At 38.7% G+C, this 19,962-nt stretch overlaps 1 protein-coding gene across 16 annotated transcripts in view; it reads left to right on the plus strand.

The window, feature by feature from the left end:
• TMC1 (transmembrane channel like 1) overlaps nucleotides 1–19,962 on the plus strand; it is a 397,188-nt gene that overhangs the window by 305,418 nt on the left and 71,808 nt on the right. For all 16 annotated transcript variants that reach the window (XR_014841737.1, XR_014841739.1, XR_014841738.1 and 13 more), the window contains 2 exons: nucleotides 8,176–8,282; nucleotides 12,509–12,607. Coding sequence is in view for 10 of the 16 variants with exons in the window: in XM_085018990.1 (XP_084875116.1) it covers nucleotides 8,176–8,282; nucleotides 12,509–12,607 (206 nt within the window). In the remaining 6 variants the exon portion in view is untranslated. The remainder of the gene's footprint in view (nucleotides 1–8,175; nucleotides 8,283–12,508; nucleotides 12,608–19,962) is intronic.

Consider the following 19,962-nt stretch of genomic DNA (forward strand, 5'->3'; position numbering starts at 1 on the left):
CTGCATAATTCACCTTTCCTGCAATTTTTTTGAGAAAAAAGTAGGTTAAACATGTACCCTATTCATAAAATATGTACTTTATATTATAAAACTAGTATGAATGTTTTTTCTCATAAAGAAATGGACATTTACTATTTCAAAAATTTCAGAAAGGTTATTATATTCCCTTTAAAAAGGATCATCTAACATCTCATTTATTCTTCTGAATAAGCTCGATTGATTGATTAATCAACTGAACAAATTTATTGAGTGCCTATCATTTATCAGGCATGTTTCTAGGCACTAAGGATGCAATACTAATAAAGACGGGCAAGGGTTGATCTTACATCCAAATGTGTTGATATGTGTGGGAGGTGTGTGGAGAGAAAGTTCACAAAGTCTAGGCAAATAATATAAGTGATTATGGATTATGGTTAAGTGGCAAAGAGAAGCACTCTCTTTGTGCTCCCCTCCCAAAAGTCATAATAATCCACCTTCTTATTACACATTGTTCCACATCTAGATAAATACTAAACAAATATTTTTAAAATCTAATTTTGAAGGAGTCTCAAATTACCACCCTTCATTAAGTTTCCACAGAGCTTTGTCCAGTAAATGGCATAATCACAAGGGGAACTCACATCATGTCTAAAACTCATGCTGTTTCCATCCTGATTCCAGTGGGCCTGGATCCCTATACTACTATAGACCAGGTTCTCAAATGATGGTTCCCAACTTTTCTTTTTCATATAAAAACAGATTTGATCATTTCTACTACAGAGTATGCTGCAAAGTTCTACATCATATGGTGATGGCATGGAGTTTTACTGTCATGCCAGCCTTATAAAAGGGCTCTGCTAAAGTCCCATGGTTACTTGCAGAGATGCACCTTATTAACCACATTGTTTTGCATATTTTGCTGAGGAAGCTGTACATTTGTACTTCCAGGAAATATATTTCCATTGTGATTCCAACATTATTATTAAAACCATGTACTTAATCCTTGAATGTCTTTCAAGCTGGAGAATACAAGTCTTTCTCAGAATCAAAATCTACTTCTTCCTAATAATAAATTATAGGATCAGAATTTCTATAGGCTTCCTGAAGGGAGGGACTGGTGTCTGCCCACTGGTAGGTGGAGCTGATTGTTATCCCTCTAGTGGGTGGGGCTTTGTCTCTGGGTGAGATTAGAGGCAGCTGTGCGCCTGCTGGGGTCTTTAGGCAGCCTGTTTACTGATGGGTGGGGCTGTGACCCACCTGTATTGTTGTTTGGCCTGGGGCTTCTCAGCCCTGATGGGTGGGGCCAGATTTTCCCAAAATGGCCACCTCCAGAGAAACATGAGCTGATGAATATTCCCAAGAGCTTTGCTGCCACTGCCATTCCCCCACAACAAGCCACAGTCACCCCCTGTCTTCCCAGGGATCCTCCAAGAACTGCAGACAGGTCTGACCCAGATTCCTATGGAGACTTTGCTTTGCCCTGGGACCCAGTGCACGTGAATGTCTGTGTGCGCCTTTTAAGAATGGGGTCTCCATTTCCCCTTGACCCATGGAGCTCCTGCGCACAAGCCCCACTGACCTTCAATGCCAGATGCTCCTGGGGCTCTTTATCCCAATGCCTTATCCACAGGCATGGGGACCTGACGGGGTTCAGAACTCTCACTCCTATAGGTGAGTCTCTGTGTTACTTTCCAGTCCTTGGGGCTTCTCACCAGGAGGTATGGGGTTGCTTATATTGCATAATCGCTCCTCCTACCTCTTTTTTTTTTTTTTTTTTTTTTGTCTTTTTGCCATTTCTTGGGCCACTCTCACGGCATATGGAGGTTCCCCGGCTAGGGGTCGAATCAGAGCTGTAGCTGCCAGCCTATGCCAGAGGCACAGCAACGCAGGATGGGAGCCGCGTCTGCAACCTACACCACAGCTCACAGCAACTCACAGCAATGCTGGATCCTTAACCACTGAGCAAGGGCAGGGACTGAACCCGCAACCTCATGGTTCCTAGTCGGATTCTTTAACCACTGCACCACAACGGGAACTCCCCCTCCTACCTCTTGATGTGGCCTTGTCTTTGTCTTCTGGAGTAGAATATCTTTTTGAAAGTTTCCAGTCCATTTGGTTGAAGATTGCTCAGCATTTGGTTGTGATTTTGTGGTTTTTAGGAGAGAAGTTGAACTCCAGTCCTTTTATTCTACCATCTTAATCTCTAGGATCAAAATTAAGATGTGATAGACCTCTTTTTTTTTTTTTTTTTTTTTTTGAAGACCAAAAATAGCTTCAGATAGACAACCTTATGCAGAGAATTTAAAATACATGTTTCCCTGCTGGCCTAAGGACTCCAGAAAATATAAATTAAATTTTCCACTTTTAATTCCCTACCCCTAGACCAATTTGAAAGATCTGGTATTGACATTGTACTTCATAGCAGGTGACTTAATTGGTCTTTTCCCATTTGGAAATGCTCATATTTGTCTACTTGTCTTATTGCCTATCTGTTCAAGAGGAAATTATACATGATGACAGACTACAAATTACTCTGCCTTAATAATAAATAACTAGAGGGAGAGATGAAACTTTAACATTAATTTAAAAGAAACACAAGAAAATTCGGTAACAAGACTATTGCATAAGCTCAAGGCTTCACATTAATAAATAACAAAAGACTTTTAATATATTAACAGTGCACTATGCATTTATTGGTTAAAGATAAAAAGAATTGATCATTTATGGACACCATTCAAATTTGTGAATTTGACCAGCTTTAGCTGATTGTTGGATATTATCTATAGCTATTCTTTCACACACACAGATTCATTGCATATTTATTCTATATATCATAACTTTTTTAAAAAAAGAAGTTTTAACTATGGGAGTTTCCATTGTGGCTCAGTGGTAACAAGCCTGACACTGTCCATGAAGATGCAGGTTCAGTCCCTGGCCTTGCTCATTGGGTTAAGGATCTGGCATTGCAGTCAGCTGTGGTGTAGGTCACAGACGTGGCTCAGATCCCACATTGCTGTGCCTGTGGCACAGGCCGGCAGGTGTAGCTCTGATTCAACCCCTAGCCGGGGAACTTACATATGCCACACCTGAGGGGCCCTAAAAAGCAAAAAAAAAAAAAAAAAGAAATTTAACTATGATCATACTACATGAGGAGCAGTATGGATAAGATAGATCTAGATTTGGAGCCAAACACCTGTAGATCAAGACTGTCTGATTTATAACTCTGGCTCCATCATTTTCTACCTATGTAACCCTGGCTCCATCATTTACTTGGCATGTAACCTATGGAATTAAGTCTCTGTAAAATGGGTATACAAAAGATTCCCCTGGCAGGGATTTGATGTTGATTAAATGAATTAATATGCAGAGAGCAAATAGGTATTGGAAACAAAGATTAATTAAAAGTTATTATTGGAGTTCCCACTTTGGCACAGCAGGTAAGGATCTGGCATTGCCTCTGCAGTGGCCTGGGTTGCTGCTGTGGTGTGCTTTCAATCTTCAGCCTGATGCAGTAGGTTAAGGATTCAGCTTTGCTGCAGCTATGATGTAGGTTGCAGCTGTGGCTCAGGATTCGATCCCTGGCCCAGGGACTTCCATATGCCTTGAGTGCAGCAGAAAAAGAAAAAAAAAGTTATTATTAACCAAGTCTTGGATCAGTCAACTACTGTGTTTAAGTTTTTGATTCCCCATCACACAGTTAACCTAATCAATTTGTATAGGCAGTAAATTGAGTTGATGCCAATGAAGTGCTTAGTGTATGCAATCGATCATCAAAATATATTAGCTCTTATATTATCATTGTTCTCTCCAAGAATAAACCATTTTTATCTGCGAGACCACACACATGTGAATTACTATTCTTTTTAATTATATTCTTTTACTTTATAACTGTATACTTTATACTGTATAAAGGTTGCCTTTTTAAGAAAATGTCTGTTTCAGTCAACATCTTGTGGGAGGATAGAACTGCTAGGATAAATGAACATGAAGAGGGAAATGTCTTCTGTTTGATTTTTGTGTTAAGAAAGGGAAAGGGCATTTGAGCTTTGAGGTCAAACCAGTTGATTTATTTTCTCTTCTTTATGATCTTTGATCTTTCTTTGTTTTGTCATTGTTTTTTCCTCCTCTGCCATCGGTAGGTATCTTGGAGAAGGAACACTGTCTTCTGAATTCCTCAGTCTCTTTGACCTGTGCTGGGTCCTTTCCTACAGTCATTCTGGTTTTAATGAAATTTGTTTTCCTGCAATCCATTTTCTTTATACCTAGGATTCCTAGCTGTCACTTCTGTATCCCCAGATAAAATTGTTATGAAGCCTCCTTCAAGTCTAAAAACCAGAGGTTTTGAGTCTAAAGTATATTTCACCCATAATGAATAGGGATTATGTATAGGATAGGGGGTGCTTTCTGAAGCATTTTAATTTGCTTCTCTTTTTTGCTTTTAGCTGTGTTTCTACTCTATACTCAATTTAAGAAGCTCATTTTCTAGGGGTTGTGTCTGGGGAGGCTGGGAAAGGGTGGGCCATGGTACTAATTAGAAGAGCAAAAGTATAAAAAGCCAGTAAGGAAGGAAGGAAATGAAGGAGGGAAGGAGGGAAAGATGGGTCAGTATCCCATACTTAGGACTCTACCCTAGAGGGTTTCACCTGTATTTCTAGGGAAAAACTTGCCCTGGATACCTACAGACGAATGTTCTCCTCCTGTGAATGAATAACTGTAATGACTAACAAACTGGAAGTCCACTGCCTTCAATAAAACATGATGAAGGCTGTGGCAGTTCTCAGGTAGTTGTTACCAGAGAACATAGATAACAGCCATGAAATGATATGAAATCACTGGGAGCCAGGTGGATTATCGGATGTCCTAGGAGGGGGGATCTGCTTCAGCATTTCTGCAGACAGGCTAGCGCTCTGGTTACAATGGAGGAGGGGTGTTTATCAACACCATACAGGTAGAAATCTTATAGCACTCTGTACCCCTCTACGAAGTGAAATGAATCCAGGTACTCAGACTTAAAAATAATTCATTTTGTTCAAAATGTCCATTTTGACATTGAATTCCCTTTTTCCTCCTTTCTTTCTTTCTTTTCTTTCTTTTCTTTCTTTCTTTCTTTCTTTCTTTCTTTCTTTCTTTCTTTCTTTCTTTCTTTCTTTCCTTTCTTTCTTTCCGTCCGTCCTTCCTTCCTTCCTTCCTTCCTTCCTTCCTTCCTTCTTTCCTTCTTTCTTTCTTTCTTTCTTTCTTTCTTTCTTTCTTTCTTTCTTTCTTTCTTTCTTTCTTTCTTTCTTTCTTTCAATGTCTTTTTTAGGGCCACCCATGGCATATGAAGTTCCCAGGCTAGGGGTTGAGTCTAAGCTCTAGCTGCTGGCCTATACCACAGCCATAGCAACTCCAGATCCCAGCCACATCTGGGACCTGCACCACAGCTCACAGCACCGCCAGATCCTCAACCCACTGAGTGAAACCAGTATCAAACCCACATTCTCATGGATACTAGTCAGATTTGTTACCCCTGAGCCACAATGGGAACTCCTTGGATTCTTTTTTAAATTTTTATTAAAACTGCCACTGTGTTATAGAAATAAGCAAGATGGTACCTAAAGAATGGACTAAGTTCTGGAAATAGAGGTCTGACTCTCATGTGAGCTTGGCCTCATCTTAGTAAGCAGAGGCTGAAATTTGCTCCACACAAACCTCGCTCTTCCTGTAATAATACTTCCCCATCAGTAATGTTTCAGAGCTAGAGGCCCCAAGATAACCAACGGTCCCTGGAGGTGTTTTGCTAAATGAGTCAGGACAAAGGGCCTGATGCTGTGGGTAGCTGAGGATGTTCACTGATTCTTCTAGGGTAACTGAAAATGAAAATTGGGAAGATTGGGAGTTCCCGTCGTGGCGCAGTGGTTAACGAATCTGACTAGGAACCACGAGGTGGCGGGTTCGATCCCTGCCCTTGCTCAGTGGGTTAACGATCAGATCCGGCGTTGCCGTGAGCTGTGGTGTAGGTTGCAGACGCAGCTTGGATCCTGCGTTGCTGTGGCTCTGGCATAGGCTGGTGGCTACAGCTCCGATTAGACCCCTAGCCTGGGAACCTCCCATATGCCGCAGGAGCGGCCCAAGAAATGGCAAAAAGACAAAAAAAAAAAAAAAAAAAAAGAAAATTGGGAAGATTGTAAAAACTAGCAATTTGATGTCGAACTTTAAGTTATTATCAAAGAACATTGACTTAATCTATAAAATCTCAACCTGAGACTCAAATTCCAATTTTTTTCTTCCTCTTTCATTCTCTGATTTAAGAGAATGCCTTTGATTATTTTTCTTTTTCTCAATAAGAATTGGACAGATCACTTCAGTTTTCCCTTGGTTGGGGGGTGTGAGTTGACAGCACACTCTTGTCAATCCCCTCCCAACTCATTCTCCAAAGCTGAAGTGGGTGTTTAGAGGTCAAGTTCCCCTGCCCCATCATCACTACTTAAGACTTGTCTATGACTTTCATAGCATTTAAAATTAAATCCTCACTTTTTGCCTTTTCTTAAGAGACCCTATGCACTATGGTTTGGCTTCTTTCTTCATCTGCATCCATCACTACTTTCCTTTTTCTTTGTCCTTCAGCCACACAGCTTAGTTTTGTTCCTCAGTTATCTTGAGCTCTTGCCACCTTCGCAATATTTGTTTCTGTTCTTTCCTCTACTTGAGCTGCTCTTTATCAGCTCTGGCCATTGCTGCCCATACCTTCAACTTTGGATCTCTGCTCAAATGTTACGTTTTCTGGTATATCTTCATTGACCTATCTAAAGCAATCTCTCTTAATATTTTAACTTCTTCCCCCTAGGACCTGACTAAATTATTATATATAATTTTATAATAATATGATTTTAAAATTTTTATATAATACATATATAATATATAACACATTCTATGTATATATTATACACTTACCTATACATCATACATATATATATACTATATAGTACACATAATATATGGATATAATAGATGGTATGTAATATTGCATATAATAGTAAACATACATATAATATGTATATATGTATTATAATATATATTATAATGTGTATTTATTTCTTTTAAAATTATTGCATATTTTTTTGTTTCCACATCTCACTAAAATGTAAGTTGTATTATGATAGCAACTCTGTTTCTGATACTGTGTTTCACATCTAAGATAATTCTGGACAGAAGATACTTTAAATATGTGGAGAGTGAATGAATGGCCTTCAGCTTCTACACTGTACCTGTGAAATGCCATTTATGCAGAAGAACAACACAGGATGGACTATAGGATAACTATGCATAAAAGATGTAACTTTTTTGAGAAAAGCATTGTTGCTTGAGAAAAGGAAGAAGAAGTGCAATAACTATGATTATGTTAGCTAACTACTGGCCAAACATTGTAGTTACTGTAATAGGGAAGAAACTTTGTATTCTATTACAAGTTAATCACTACAGGGATATTGCCAATAAAATTAAATTAAACATAATGGTCCATCTCTGGGAACCCTGCCTCCCAGGTAATAAGCATTAAGCCAAAATACCTTTGTGTAGCTCACAGGAAACATCCTAACCAGGCCCACTTGTTAATGACTGCAGAAAGAAAGAAATTAAGACATCCCTTCTGGAGGCTGACCAGAACCAAGAACTGTTTGACTTTCTCCCTTCCCTTTTAGTATAAAAGAAGCCTGAATTCTAACTCAGGCAAGATGGTTCTTTGGGACATGAGTCCACCACCTTCTTGGTCTGCCAGCTTCTGAAGTCATTTTTTCTTGCCCCAACAATTCATCTCTTGATTTATTGGCCTGTTGTGTGGTAAGCAGTATGAGCTTGAACTTGTTAACCACTTTATGTACATTTGGTCACTTAACTCTGTTAACTCAAAGGATAAGATGGATTCTTCAAATAGCAGTTCTGGGTGCTATGCAAAAGGCAGCTTTCTCTTGCATAAGCTCTAAAGATGTAGTCATTGTATAGAATGGCACTATAGTCATTCTACATAACTATATCTAGTTCTACATAACTTCCATTATGTTAACATTTTCTCTTTCTGGATAGAAAAAGAAGAATTCTAGAAACTTTAAATGTGAAAATAACCAGTATGTTGCAATGCAAAGACTTATTTTAGAAGGCACCAAGACATTGCTCTTATCTTGTTTTGTATTGAGCTCTCTTTCAAATTTTTATTTTATATAGGTCAGTTTGGCTCATCAGTGGCTTCATACTTCCTCTTTTTGAGGTGGATGTATGGAGTAAATATGGTTCTCTTTATCCTGACATTCAGCCTTATCATGTTACCAGAGGTAAGATTCTGACTTCCAGTTTATGAAAAAAGCTGAAACAAGCTTCTTCTGCAATCATTCTATTAGAAAAGCTCTTTTCTTTAAGAGTAGAATGACTAGCTGGCTACCTACATTCTTATTTGTAACAAGGTTAATCTTCAAAATGGTACTTATGAATCAAAGATCCTAATCTTTGTTCCATAGGGTACATGAGCCTTCTGAAATCATTTATAAAATGTTATGTGTGTGTCCACATTTTTCTGTGGAAAGTTCATAGATTCATCAGATTCCCAAGGTGGTCCCTGTGCCCAAATATTAATTGCTCAAGAGTAAGACTTTGACACCTTGTGAGTTGCATGTATTTATTTTGCCAGGTTTGCTTTGAAAGAGATACTACTTAATGCAACTCAAGTTATCTAGCTTTTTTTTTTTTGATAGACAAGAAACAGATTTATTAAGATAGGATGCTTATGAGAGGTGCAAGCAGGCAGGCATGGAAGCTCTGTTCCGAGGATCCAGTGAGCTACAGTTTTATCATCCAATGGGAATTGGGGTTGGAAAAGACTGCCTCTTCCTTTCTGGGAGTAGTAGTGCCTCCTTGATATCCAGAAACAAGGTGTATATTCAAATCAGCAAAAGATCGGTCCTCAAACCCCTGTTTTTTTATCTAAAGAAATAGAAAGTGAGCAAATTTTTCCAGGTATAAAATAAGATTACCTCTCCATCCCCCCTGCCTTATATGGAATGGGGTGGCGTGGATCTCTTGGGACCAAGGCCAGTGAGGAGAATACAGCAGATACTGGGTCCGGATTGAAGAAGACAGCCAAGCCCTGAGCTGGGGTAGGGGGAGGGGGAAGATGCAATCAACTAACACCAAGAAGCAAGACTGAGGTTGTGGACTTACCCATAAGAGTTAAAAGACATGGCAGGTTTAGAAAGAACCATGATTTTTAGTTTGAGGAAGAGCAGAATAAAGGAAAGCACAAGAGCAAAAAAAAATTTTGGCATTTATGTTCATGAGGAATATTTGACTTTAGTTTTATTTCATGACTGTCTTTGTCTAGTTTTGGCATCAGAATAAACTGGCCTCATAAAGAGAATTGGAAAGTGTTCTCCCTTCTTTTATTTTCTGAAAGAGATCATATAAAGTTGGTGTTAATTATTATTTAAATATTTGATAAGTTTCTCCAGTAAAACTACTGGACCTAGAGATACACTGGGAGGATATTTTAATTAAAAATTCAATTATTTTATAGTTATATTGATACTCAAATTATTCACTTTATATTGAATGGTTGTGGAAGTTCGTACTTCTAGGACTTGGTCCCTGTCATCCAAGTTGCCAAATTTATGTCTGTAGAGTTGTTTGTGATATTCCCTTATCATTTTGAAGCTCTATGATCTGTAGAGATATTCTTGGTTTCACTCATGATATGGATAAATTGTGCCTTGTCTCTTTTTTTCTTTGTCAGTTTTGCTAGAATTTTCCTCTCAGCATTGTTTTATCTGTGTCCCATGAATTTTGATGTGTTGTATTTTTATTTCATTCAGGTTCGATGTATTTTTATTTATCATTGATCAATGGTTTATTTAGAAGTATGTTGTTTAATTTCCAAGTGTTTAGATATTTTCCTGTTATTCATTTCTAGTTTGATTCCCATATGGTCAGATAACACACTGTATATGATTATAATCCTTTAAATTTGTTCATGTTTGTTTTATGGCCCAGGATATGGTCTATTCTGTGTTCCATGAACACTTGAAGAGGATGTATATTCTGCTGCTATTGTACGAAATATGCTATAAATGTCAATTAGATGCTAAAAAAAAAAAAAAAGAGTTAAAAGACAGACTGCTTTGGATGCTTACCACCTAGGAGTTGAGTTAGGCTTTATTTAACCTACAAAGGATCTTTTCATATTATCAGTATTTTAAAGCAATTTATTCAATACAGTATTAACAACAGCCAAAATTCATTGTTTTGAGTGGCTTTTTATCCCCATGCTTTCAAATCAGAGCCAGCTTTTGTATCAAGCTGCTCCACAAGCATAATACTACTAATAGTGCCTTGTGTGCATAATGAGTTTTAGCTTTTAACAGTGCATAGCACCTTCACTTCTTTTACTTACTAAACCTCACAACAAATGTATGAGGTAGACTATAGGAAAAAAAGTTTTTCTTCCTCCATTTTAAAAAATGTAGGGAGTTCCTGTCTTGGCTCAGTGGTTAACCAATCTGACTAGGAACCATGAGGTTGTGGGATCAATCCCTGCCCTTGCTCAGTGGGTTAAGGATCTGGTGTTGCCGTGAGCTATGGTGTAAGTTGCAGACGCGGCTCAGATCCCGTGTTGCTGTGGCTCTGGTGTAGGCCAGCGGCTACAGCTCTGATTAGACCTCTAGCCTCGGAACCTCCATATGCCACAGGAGTGGCCCAAGAAATGGCAAAAAAAAAAAAAAAAAAATTGGAAACTGAATCACACAATGCTTATTGGACTTAGCTAATATCTCAAGTGAGGTTTTTTGTTTGTTTGTTTGTTTAAGCTGATCTGGGATGAGGACCTAAAATTCTTTGCAAGAAGGCTTTGCACCCTTACTTTAGAGTTTTGTGGTCTCTGAGATAATTTATAATCTCTGAGGTAATTCTAAGTGTTCTGTGCTCTCTGGTCATAGAAGACAGTGGACATAGATCCAAAGTCCTAAGACTTCTAAGGTCATAGGTAAAAACTTTCAGGCAGTGCAACGGAATGTACGTATTTCATCTCTTTCAAATTAACCTCAGCTTTGTTTTTGCTCCTCTCTCTTAGGAAACCTGAAACCCTATTACCAGTGACTATGACACTCCTCAGTGTCAGATGCAGGGTGTATAGGGAGTTTTATCAGCTTCATTTATTCTTTCCCACACAGGGTGCTGCCTTCATGTGGAAGAAATGAAAGGTTGTAGCTAATTCATTCCAACCATAGGAAATTGCAGAATGCCTAATATGTACTGGAGGGAGCTAATGTGTGTTCCACTAGATATAGTCCTAGAATAGGAAAATGTATTGGTTTTTGATGCTTTTTTACAGGTTGTGTTAGGTATTGAGGGGCATTGATTTCTGTTTTCTGGGCATTGATTACTAACTCCAGAAAAAGTACAAAAGAGGATGGCCTTCCTGCATGCTAAGTTTACAGAACCATCAGAGGCCAGGATTGATCACCTCCCAGCAACAGTGCTACATTTTTCAGCTGCCTCCACTGAGCAGCCTCACATGGCATTCTTCTGCTGCATTTGCCTTTTTTGCCCAAAGTTCCTGTGACCCTGCACAAACTGGAGACCCCAATCTTCTTTGTTTACTGCGGCCTCCAAGTTTAGGGCAAAATAGCCTCAGTAGAACTCACCCTCTGTTCTGTATGGTCTCAGGAAGCCAGAGGGGATGCGAGGCTGCTGTAGAAGTGATGCAGATTGTTTGAAGAGCAGGGGCAGGGGCTGATTTACAGCCCTTGCCCTGTCAAGCTCTGCACCCAGATTTTCATTCACATTCATCCTCCTGCCCCAGCCCCAGCCCCAAGAAAGGGATGTTTTCCTGTCACATAAGAAGCAGCATCTACATGGCCAACCACATGCCTGCCCTGGGGCTAGAGGAATATTTTTTCTGGTTCTTACCAATGCTCTTGGTATGACCCCACCCTTGCTCCATCACTGGCTGGCTCCACCCTTAATAACATCTCTTCTAATCTGATAGTACAAGATCAGGGAAGTAAACCTGAATCAGTGTGAAGTACATGTCACAGTTGGTGCTGTCTTCACTCCTAGTTGACACCCTCTAATTGTATGAGTGATTCTGTCTCCTCTTCTCCCTCCACCCTCACCCCCGAGGGTTATTTCCATCTGAAGATGGAGGGAGTATAGTTTTCTTGAGCACTACCGTCCCCAAAAGGCCACCTCTCTCCTTTCCAGACCTCCTAAATGAGACCACTTTGGAGGTAATGAAGGGTAGTGGGGTTCTCAGCAAGCCTCTGGGGAATGTGGTTGGCCCCATTGCTGGCGGTCTGCTAAAGTCAGAATGTAGGGTCTTTAGTGTTCCCTTTGTTCTTAACTCTGGATTTAGTAGTCAATTCCCAGAAAATGGGACCCCACATGGAGACTCACAGAGTCCCAATGAAAAAGTTTCTCAAGTGCTTTTAAATAAAACCATTTGTGATCACATGTGTGGCTCAGACTTTGTTTCTAGTTGTTAACTGCTTGCTTTCTTTGTTTCTCCATGTAGTACCTCTGGGGTTTGCCATATGGCAGTTTACCTAGGAAAACAGTTCCCAGAGCTGAAGAGGCATCAGCAGCCAACTTTGGTGTGTTGTATGACTTCAATGTAAGTGTTTCTACACAGCTGTGCTCCTAAGAGGACAGATTTTTCTATATTCTGAAACTCCATGGCATGAAGACCTTCTAGGTCTAGATGAAGGTCTTAAGAGAGATGTCTCTGTCCCCTTTAAAAAAATGAAAGAAAGAAAGAAGTGAATAGGATTTGGGAATATGATAATATGATTAAATGGGAAGATAGATATTGAATGAGGGTGAGCTCAGAGTTCAAAGACTTAACATGAATATTATTATCTCTGGCTTTGGAAAAGGACAATGGAGTCTGCAAATGTGCTCTTTGAAAAATCTTGTTGGATTCTTTGGGCTTTGATATTTCACATTAACTTCTTCACTTCTTAAACAAGTCTATTTAGCATTACTGAATAGTCATTACTAAAGTAAGCTAAATAGTAAATACTAAACATTAAATTTTAACTTCTATATTATATGAAAATCTGTATCATGGTACCCAAATGTGCATTATTCCATTATGGCACTGAACTGAATATTACCTTTCGAGCTGCTCTGGAGAGGATTATCATAATGGCAGGGACTAATTTCTGCCCATTGGAAAATCATTTTGGAGTATGATCCAAGTCTGACAGCTATTCAATTCCACACATTCTTTTAAAAATGGTGAATAGATTAGAGATGTTTGGAAATGTATAGGTTGAAAAAGTAGCATGGTAGAGATTGGGAAATTGATAATTCAAGGAGTTTTTAAAGAGAAGCAAATGTGAATAAAATTTTATGTAGATTGGGAAAGAAGGAGGGAGAGAAAAACAATAGCCTTTATGTTTATAGTATTAGTAGGCATGTTTCACAGATGTTTTGAATTCTACCTTCAACCTGTCTAAATTGTGAGCTTTGTAGAGAGGACCACATCTGCTACATCTTCTTTGAAGCCCTTAATATAATACTGAAATGAGAGAGGCTTAATGAATCTTGTTGACTGGGAATCCTGAGCAAGGGGGAAGATTTGTAGAGCATTGAGATAAGAGCCAAAGAAATTAATCTATGTGAACAGTAGCAGCAAATGTAAACTTTAGGAAAGGTTCCCAGTCTCTAAGTAAACCTGGCAGCTATAGAATAAACATAAGGTGGAGTGGCCGCCCCGACTTTGTGGTCTTAGGAATTTTAAATCAGACCTGTCAGTTGGAATTTTCATTTCATTTCAGCATGTATTTATTGGATATAAACATGCACTGGTTTTACAGAGATAAATGTGACATGGTTCTTGACCTCAAGGTAGTCATGACAGTAGAAGAAAGATACATAGATAGCTAGTATACAGTGTGTTCTTCATTGAGTAAAACGGAGAAAAAAAAAAAAAAAAACATACTGGAGAGTTCTGAGGAAGCCAGTTGTTAATTTTGCTAGTGTTTGGGTTTCAGAGACAGATGGCTTCTGAGTTAGAGTTTACTTCTTATCTTTCTTTTCTCCTTTGTATCATTTCTGCTTCTTTCATCTCTGTCTCCCCCCCCCACCATTTATATTTAAAATAATTTATTACTGTGTACCCCAAAACTATTTTTATTTCTCCTCTCTCTCTCTGATTAGCAAAATAATAACCTTCCAGTTTAGTTAATAAGAACAAAAACTAATAATATTATTGACATTTTTTGATGTTTTAGTCTTGCCAGATAAAGGAAGAATTTATTTATTTACTTATTTATTTTTTGTCTTTTTGCCATTTCTTGGGCCGTTCCAGCAGCATATGGAGGTTCCCAGGCTAGGGGTCTAATCTGAGCTGTAGCTGCCAGCCTACGTCAGAGTCACAGCAATGCAAGATCCGAGCCGCCTCTGCAACCTACACCACAGCTCATGGCAACGCCAGATCGTTAACCCACTGAGCAAGGGCAGGGATCGAACCCGCAACCTCATGGTTCCTAGTCGGATTCATTAACCACTGCGCCACGACGGGAGCTCCAAAGGGAGAATTTAAAATATGAACTTAAGGCCTTTTGACTTTTAAATGTTTACTTTTGAAGTTTTTATACTTATAAATTTGTCAACTGACAGAGATAAAACATTTGCAAAAAAAAAAAAAAATGTCCAATTGAGGTTTTGAAGGTATTGATTATTTGAGAAAGACAAAGAAGAAGGTGGCACTGAGAGCTGCTAAGGGGAGGAGTAGAGAGTCTAGGAGATGAATATAGGAGAAAACTAGAGGAAAGGTTTGGGTGATAAGTGTGCTCACCAAGACTTAATTATTGCCCTCAACTGCTCTCTCATATGCAGTTTGGCGAAATATTATTCATAGTGGATAGAGGAAGATGGAAACTGGAGTATCTTATGATTTTCATTTTCCTTTATAACTCTAGGCTGGCCTGAAAATGATTCTAAAGGCAATGAGAGATGATTTTTTTCAATTTTTTAATTTTTTCGTCTTTTTAGGGTCAGACCCATGGCATATGGAGGTTCCCAGGCTAGGGGTCTAATCGGAGCTGTTGCGGCCAGCCTACACCAGAGCCACAGCAATGTCAGATCTGAGCCGTGTCTGTGACTTACACCACAGCTCACAGCAACACCAGATCCTTAACCCACTGAGCGAGGCCAGGGATTGAACCTGCAACCTCACAGTTCCTATTTGGATTCGTTTCCTCTGTGCCACAACAGGAACTCCAATGAGAGATGATTAAAAAGGTTAAGGAAAATAGTCACTGACATGATATTATTCACCTATTTCTTAATTTTTCTTCATACTGTGATCACTTGATTGACAAGTTATCACAAATAGAGTTTTAGATGTAGAAGTACCCATAGAGATCAATCCCATGTCCCACATTTTAAAGTTAGGGAGGAGTTCCTGTTGTTGCACAGTGGTTAATGAATCCGACTAGGAACCATGAGGTTGCGGGTTCGATCCCTGCCCTTGCTCAGTGGGTTGGGGATCTGGCGTTGCCATGAGCTGTGGTGTAGGTTGCAGATGAGGCTCAGATCCCGTGTTGCTGTGGCTCTGGTGTAGGCCGGTGGCTACAGCTCTGATTGACCTCTGGCCTGGGAACCTCCATATGCTGTAGGAGCGGCCCTAGAAAAAAAAAGACAAAAAAATAAAAAAATAAAAATAAAAAATAAAGTTAGGGAAACTTTGAGTCACAGAAGCATGTTTTAAATCTTATGGCTAATAAAAGCCTCCTAATTTGGCATTCTTTCTATGTTTTGTATCACATTAGTAATTTTCCTGTCATAATTTTCAACAGTCTTCTCACTGACAGTTTGTGGAACATAGACTGACTCCATTTAATGCAGTAGTTCACAAGGGGAGCAGTTGGGTCCCATTTTCCCTTTTCATAATAAACATGAAATTCCTAAATTAGCTTTTCAAATGGGAAGGTTCAGTATTTACCCTTGCCTTCTTTGCTTGATCCTCTGAACAATTACCTCATAGCAGTGCCCATGCTGTATTATAAGACGATCTAAGTGGACAGCCCAGTATTCCATCTGTCGTGACACCACGGAGGCAACCATTGACTAGATGTCCTTGAGATCCCTGGAAACTCAGAATTCTGTACTTTTTTTTGAACATATATACATTCTTTTTCTCACATTATCTTCTACTATGCTCCATCACAAGTGACTAGATATAGTTCCCAGTGCTATATAGCAGAATCTCATTACTTATCCTTTCCAAATGCAATAGTTTGCATCTATTAACCCCAGATTTCCAGTCCATCCCACTCCCTCCCCCTCCACCTAGAATTCTGGACTTCTAAAGAGCCCAGAAATGCCAGGAGAATAAGACATGTTTCAGGCCTAGAGTAGAGATGACTGGTACCTACATGGTCTAATTGGAACATGAGGGATTTTTTGCTTGTTTGTTTGTTTGTCTGCTTTTTGCATCTTAGAAGATTAATATACCAGCTTAGCTAAGCAATGCCTTACAGATTCAGCTGAAGAGAAGCAGAATCAATTTATCAAACACTGTAAAATAGATGCAAGCATGACCTCTTGTGGTAGAAGGGCCTATAGGACAGGAAGGATCAGAAAACCTTTAGGATGAACGTGGTGAGGTTTCGAGGAGCTGCTTCTCAGCTGAGTTCCATGTTAGAACCTTGGAACTTCTCTCTGGACCCCCCTGGAAGTATTGCCTTGGAGCTCAGTGCTCTGTCACCCATAAGCATGTATCATAACTCATCCAAATTCCCTTTAATTAATAGCTGACAAGTACCATTTGATATACGCAGAGTTAGCCAGTCTTATGGCTTTTCAAAAATCACCATTTATAAAGCACCATATTTTTAATTTTTTTATTGAGTACCCAGTGATGGGTCTTACTGAACAGGAGGAAAATATATTTTATTAAAATAGTTAAGAAATAGGGATATTGTCTAATATGCATGCTAAGAATCAAATTGGATAAAATACTATTATTTAAAGCAATAGAATTAGAAGAATGAGTTTAAGTCAGTAAGAGGATGTCTGTAGGCAAGCTACTTGGAGACACAAGAATGATGTAGGAATGATAAAGAAGAAGAGACTATAAAGCTTTGATATTCTTGTAAGGAGGGGAGGAACTGAGGGGGAATTTGGAATGAGTTTGAGCTGATATCAGACAATGAGATCATATGGGTAAAGATTTTGGTTGTGAGTAAAGGGAAATGCATTTAGCTCTCCAGCTTGAGGGCATTTTGAACATTGCATATGGAGATCAGTGGTGGTGAGTCAACTTTGCCTCCTCTTTTCTGCTGGTTGTCATAGATGTGGGAGGTGGTTAGGAAGTCTTAGAAGGGGCAGGAGAGGAGAGTTAACTGTTACGTGTTAAGCAGGCACATACACTAAATTTTATCTTCATAACAACCCTTCAAGATGAAGATTAATAATCTTTTTATAATTGAGGGAATTAGGACTCAGAGAGGTTAGTTAGTTTCCCAAGTATGGATAATTAAAGGAGGCACTGAAATTCAGACTAAAATGTGGTTGATTTGAATGTAAAATTGTTTTACTCTAACAGGTCATTCCAAGTACCCACTTCTGCCAGATCTCGTTCTTAAGATTCCTTGTACCCACTTTTGCCAGATGGCATTCTTAAGGTCTGTCCTCAGAGGAGACTGTCAGAGACAGTCTAAATGTTTTTATTTTTGGTTGGTTGGTTTTTCATTGTTTGTTTTTGTTTTTGTTTTTGTTTTCCAAGGCATGCAGAAGTTCCCAGGCCAGGAATTGAACCCATGTTACAGCAGCGACCTGAGCTACGGCAGTAACAATGTCTGGTCCTTAACCCAGAGATTTGCAAGAGAACTCCAGAGACAGTTTAAATAATAACAAACAGCAATTCAGTTCTTATTTTATCCACATCAGCAGTTCTTTTAAGTAGTGATCTTCCAAAGTAAGAGTGACCTCTCTCAGGTAGTCTCAGTTCTTTTCAGTTCCTTCATCTCTTAATATACTGGCCATATTTAGAAGAAAAATTTTTGTGATTTGCATACATAATGATATATCTTTTCTTTAGGAATATTTCAGTAGTTAAAATGCATCTTTGTTTTTAGGGAGCTCCCCTTTTTTTTAATTGAGGAAAAATTGACATACAACATTATATTATGTTGTATAATGATATATAACATTATATTATGTTATATAATGATTTGATATTTGTATATATTTACAAAATGGCCACTGCAATAAGTCTAGTTAACATGTCACCATACATAGTTACAGAATTTTTTTTTCTTTTCATAAGAACTTTTAAGATTTATTCTGTCTGCTGAAAACAATGTACAACCTAAAAAATTGAGATTACATTTTATTTGGCAGCTTCACTGAGTACTATAACCTGGGGTGGCAGCTTCTCAGATAGCTCTGAGGGATTGTTCCAAAAGGTAAGGGAGGAGTCAGGATATATAGGAATCTTTGCTGAAAAAAAAACAAAACAAACCCATTTGGTGGAACGTAGAAAGATCACTGCTAATCACAAAAACCAGACATCTCAAGTTAATAATTTTTGTGCTTTTCTCTGTATGGGAAGACACAAGAGTCTGGACTGACTGAAATTATTCTTTTGATCTGCATCTTACCTTTCTAGGACCAGGATCCTTTTTTACCTCCTTCCTGGTGTACTGTTGGGGTGGCTGCAGTGGCTAATGTTTCGATGGCTGAAACATCCTCTATTTACTGAAATGGCAGGCAGCTTTGTCCACAACTCTTTTAGCGGCTTTCAGATATGCAATACAGCATTATTAACTATAGTGCCTTGCTTATGTTATATCCCCATAACTTATTTATAACTAGGAGTTTGTATCTTTTGATTCACGCTACCCATTTCACTGTCTTTTGGAGGAGATCTGAGCAGCACATGTACATGGCTGCTAAATTGTTGTTATTGAGTTTCAGCAAGCTTCAGAGCATGGCCTCTTTGCCAAATCTATTATCTCAGCCTAGCCCAAGGCTGACTCAGCAGAAATTGAACTCCTAGGTCATGAATAACTCCTCAGTGAGGGCAAAAGAATGGCCTCAAGTCAAGCTTCTAAGCCTCTTGTAGATTCCCATGTCCATCCCTGGAATGGAGATCCTGAGATTGGAAGAGGTGAGGAGCCTCTTACCATAATGAGACTTCTTTAAAGACTTCCCTGAACAGAGGCAGGCATTGCTCAGGTACATAGTGCTGGGATTGGCAGTACCTAAGGGCTGTTCATCCCTGGCTCTCATATTTGCTTCACTTCCTTAATGTCCAGTGCAAGTCTTTTTGATTCAATAGGCTCCTTAGGTTTGATTTTAAAAAGACATATATGGAGTTCCCTGGTGACTTACTGACTTAAGGATTTGGAGTTTTCTCTGTTTTTTTGCAGCAGCTTGAGTCGAAGCTATTGTTCAGATTTGATCTCTGGCTCAGGAACTTCCATTTGCCATAGGTCTGGCCAAAACAAAGACAAACAAACAAAAACAAACAAAAAATGAAAACAATCCTTTTTTGAATAGACAATACTAAGGTCTTTCCAATACAGTCTATGCCTAGGTAACAACGAATATCTCTTTTCATGTATGAATTCACATGTCATAACTTTAAAGAACTACTAGGCAGATTTACATTTAACAACAAAGCCCTGTAACAGAGTCCTTTTAATTTCTACCTTGTAAATTTCCCCTCTTTTTCTGTGTGGGAGGAAATCACACATAGCATCTCGTTTTATAGCACTTAGATTGTTTCATTTTGTAAGAGCTTTAGCAATTAGTAGGAAAAATTAAATAGTTTTGTCAAATACTTTCTTGGTGTTTTGATTTATTTAATCCTGATATAATATTGTTATTTTCATGTTACACTCTTGAATGATTTACTCTGTTCTATTAAAACTGGTAATAGGAGAATAATAGAAAAGGGTGGCTTGGATGATAATTTGAAGAAGCTTAATCTAACTGAGGATTGCTAATGAC

This window comes from Sus scrofa, chromosome 1 (genome assembly GCF_054392235.1).
Source record: "Sus scrofa isolate SSC_HxYL_T2T_F1_AM1 chromosome 1, Sscrofa_HxYL_maternal_Yorkshire_Landrace_v2.0, whole genome shotgun sequence".
Lineage (NCBI taxonomy): Eukaryota > Metazoa > Chordata > Mammalia > Artiodactyla > Suidae > Sus > Sus scrofa.